This window comes from Meleagris gallopavo, chromosome 2 (assembly GCF_000146605.3).
Source record: "Meleagris gallopavo isolate NT-WF06-2002-E0010 breed Aviagen turkey brand Nicholas breeding stock chromosome 2, Turkey_5.1, whole genome shotgun sequence".
Lineage (NCBI taxonomy): Eukaryota > Metazoa > Chordata > Aves > Galliformes > Phasianidae > Meleagris > Meleagris gallopavo.
In genome coordinates, this window is record NC_015012.2 from 99,498,815 (window position 1) to 99,499,278 (window position 464).

General features: G+C 59.7%; 1 protein-coding gene across 1 annotated transcript in view; it reads right to left on the minus strand.

Annotated features, from left to right (window-relative positions):
- Nucleotides 1-461, minus strand: part of LOC100541290 (cytosolic 5'-nucleotidase 1B-like) — a gene marked incomplete at its 5' end in the record, with an annotated part of 6,413 nt that extends 5,952 nt beyond the window's left edge. The window contains one exon of the mRNA XM_010708117.2: nucleotides 225-461. Coding sequence (XP_010706419.2) covers nucleotides 225-461 — 237 coding nt within the window. The remainder of the gene's footprint in view (nucleotides 1-224) is intronic.
- Nucleotides 462-464: the final 3 nt, after the last annotated feature.

Sequence of the window (464 nt, forward strand, 5' to 3'; positions counted from 1 at the left end):
TTGTTTTTTGTTTTTTCTTTTTTAGGGGAGGAGGCTACAACAAACTTACAACAGTTTGAGGCATATCTTAACTGTGAATCACCTCACAAGGAAGGGTTCTGTGCCCGCACCCACTAATGCTGGAGGCACAGGGCCAGGGTTATCTCTGCGCAAGGAGGGCTCCCAGCTCCTCCTCTTCCCCAAATCCGCCCTCGCAGCATCCCATGCGCCCCGGAGCCGCGCACCTTGACGAAGTGAAACGCCGGTCCGGGCTTCAGGGTGACGTTCTCGTTCTCCTGCTGGTACTCGACGTACTTCTCCAGCCCTTGCTCCTCGTAGATCCGCCGCTCCTCCACCAGATCGAAGAGGGCTCGAGACGAGACGGCCACCGTGATGGCATGCTGAGGCTTGGGCTGCAAGGGCGAGAGGAGGGTAGCGACGGCTCCCCCGGCACCTCGGTTATCCCCAGCCCCAACCCGCCCCCG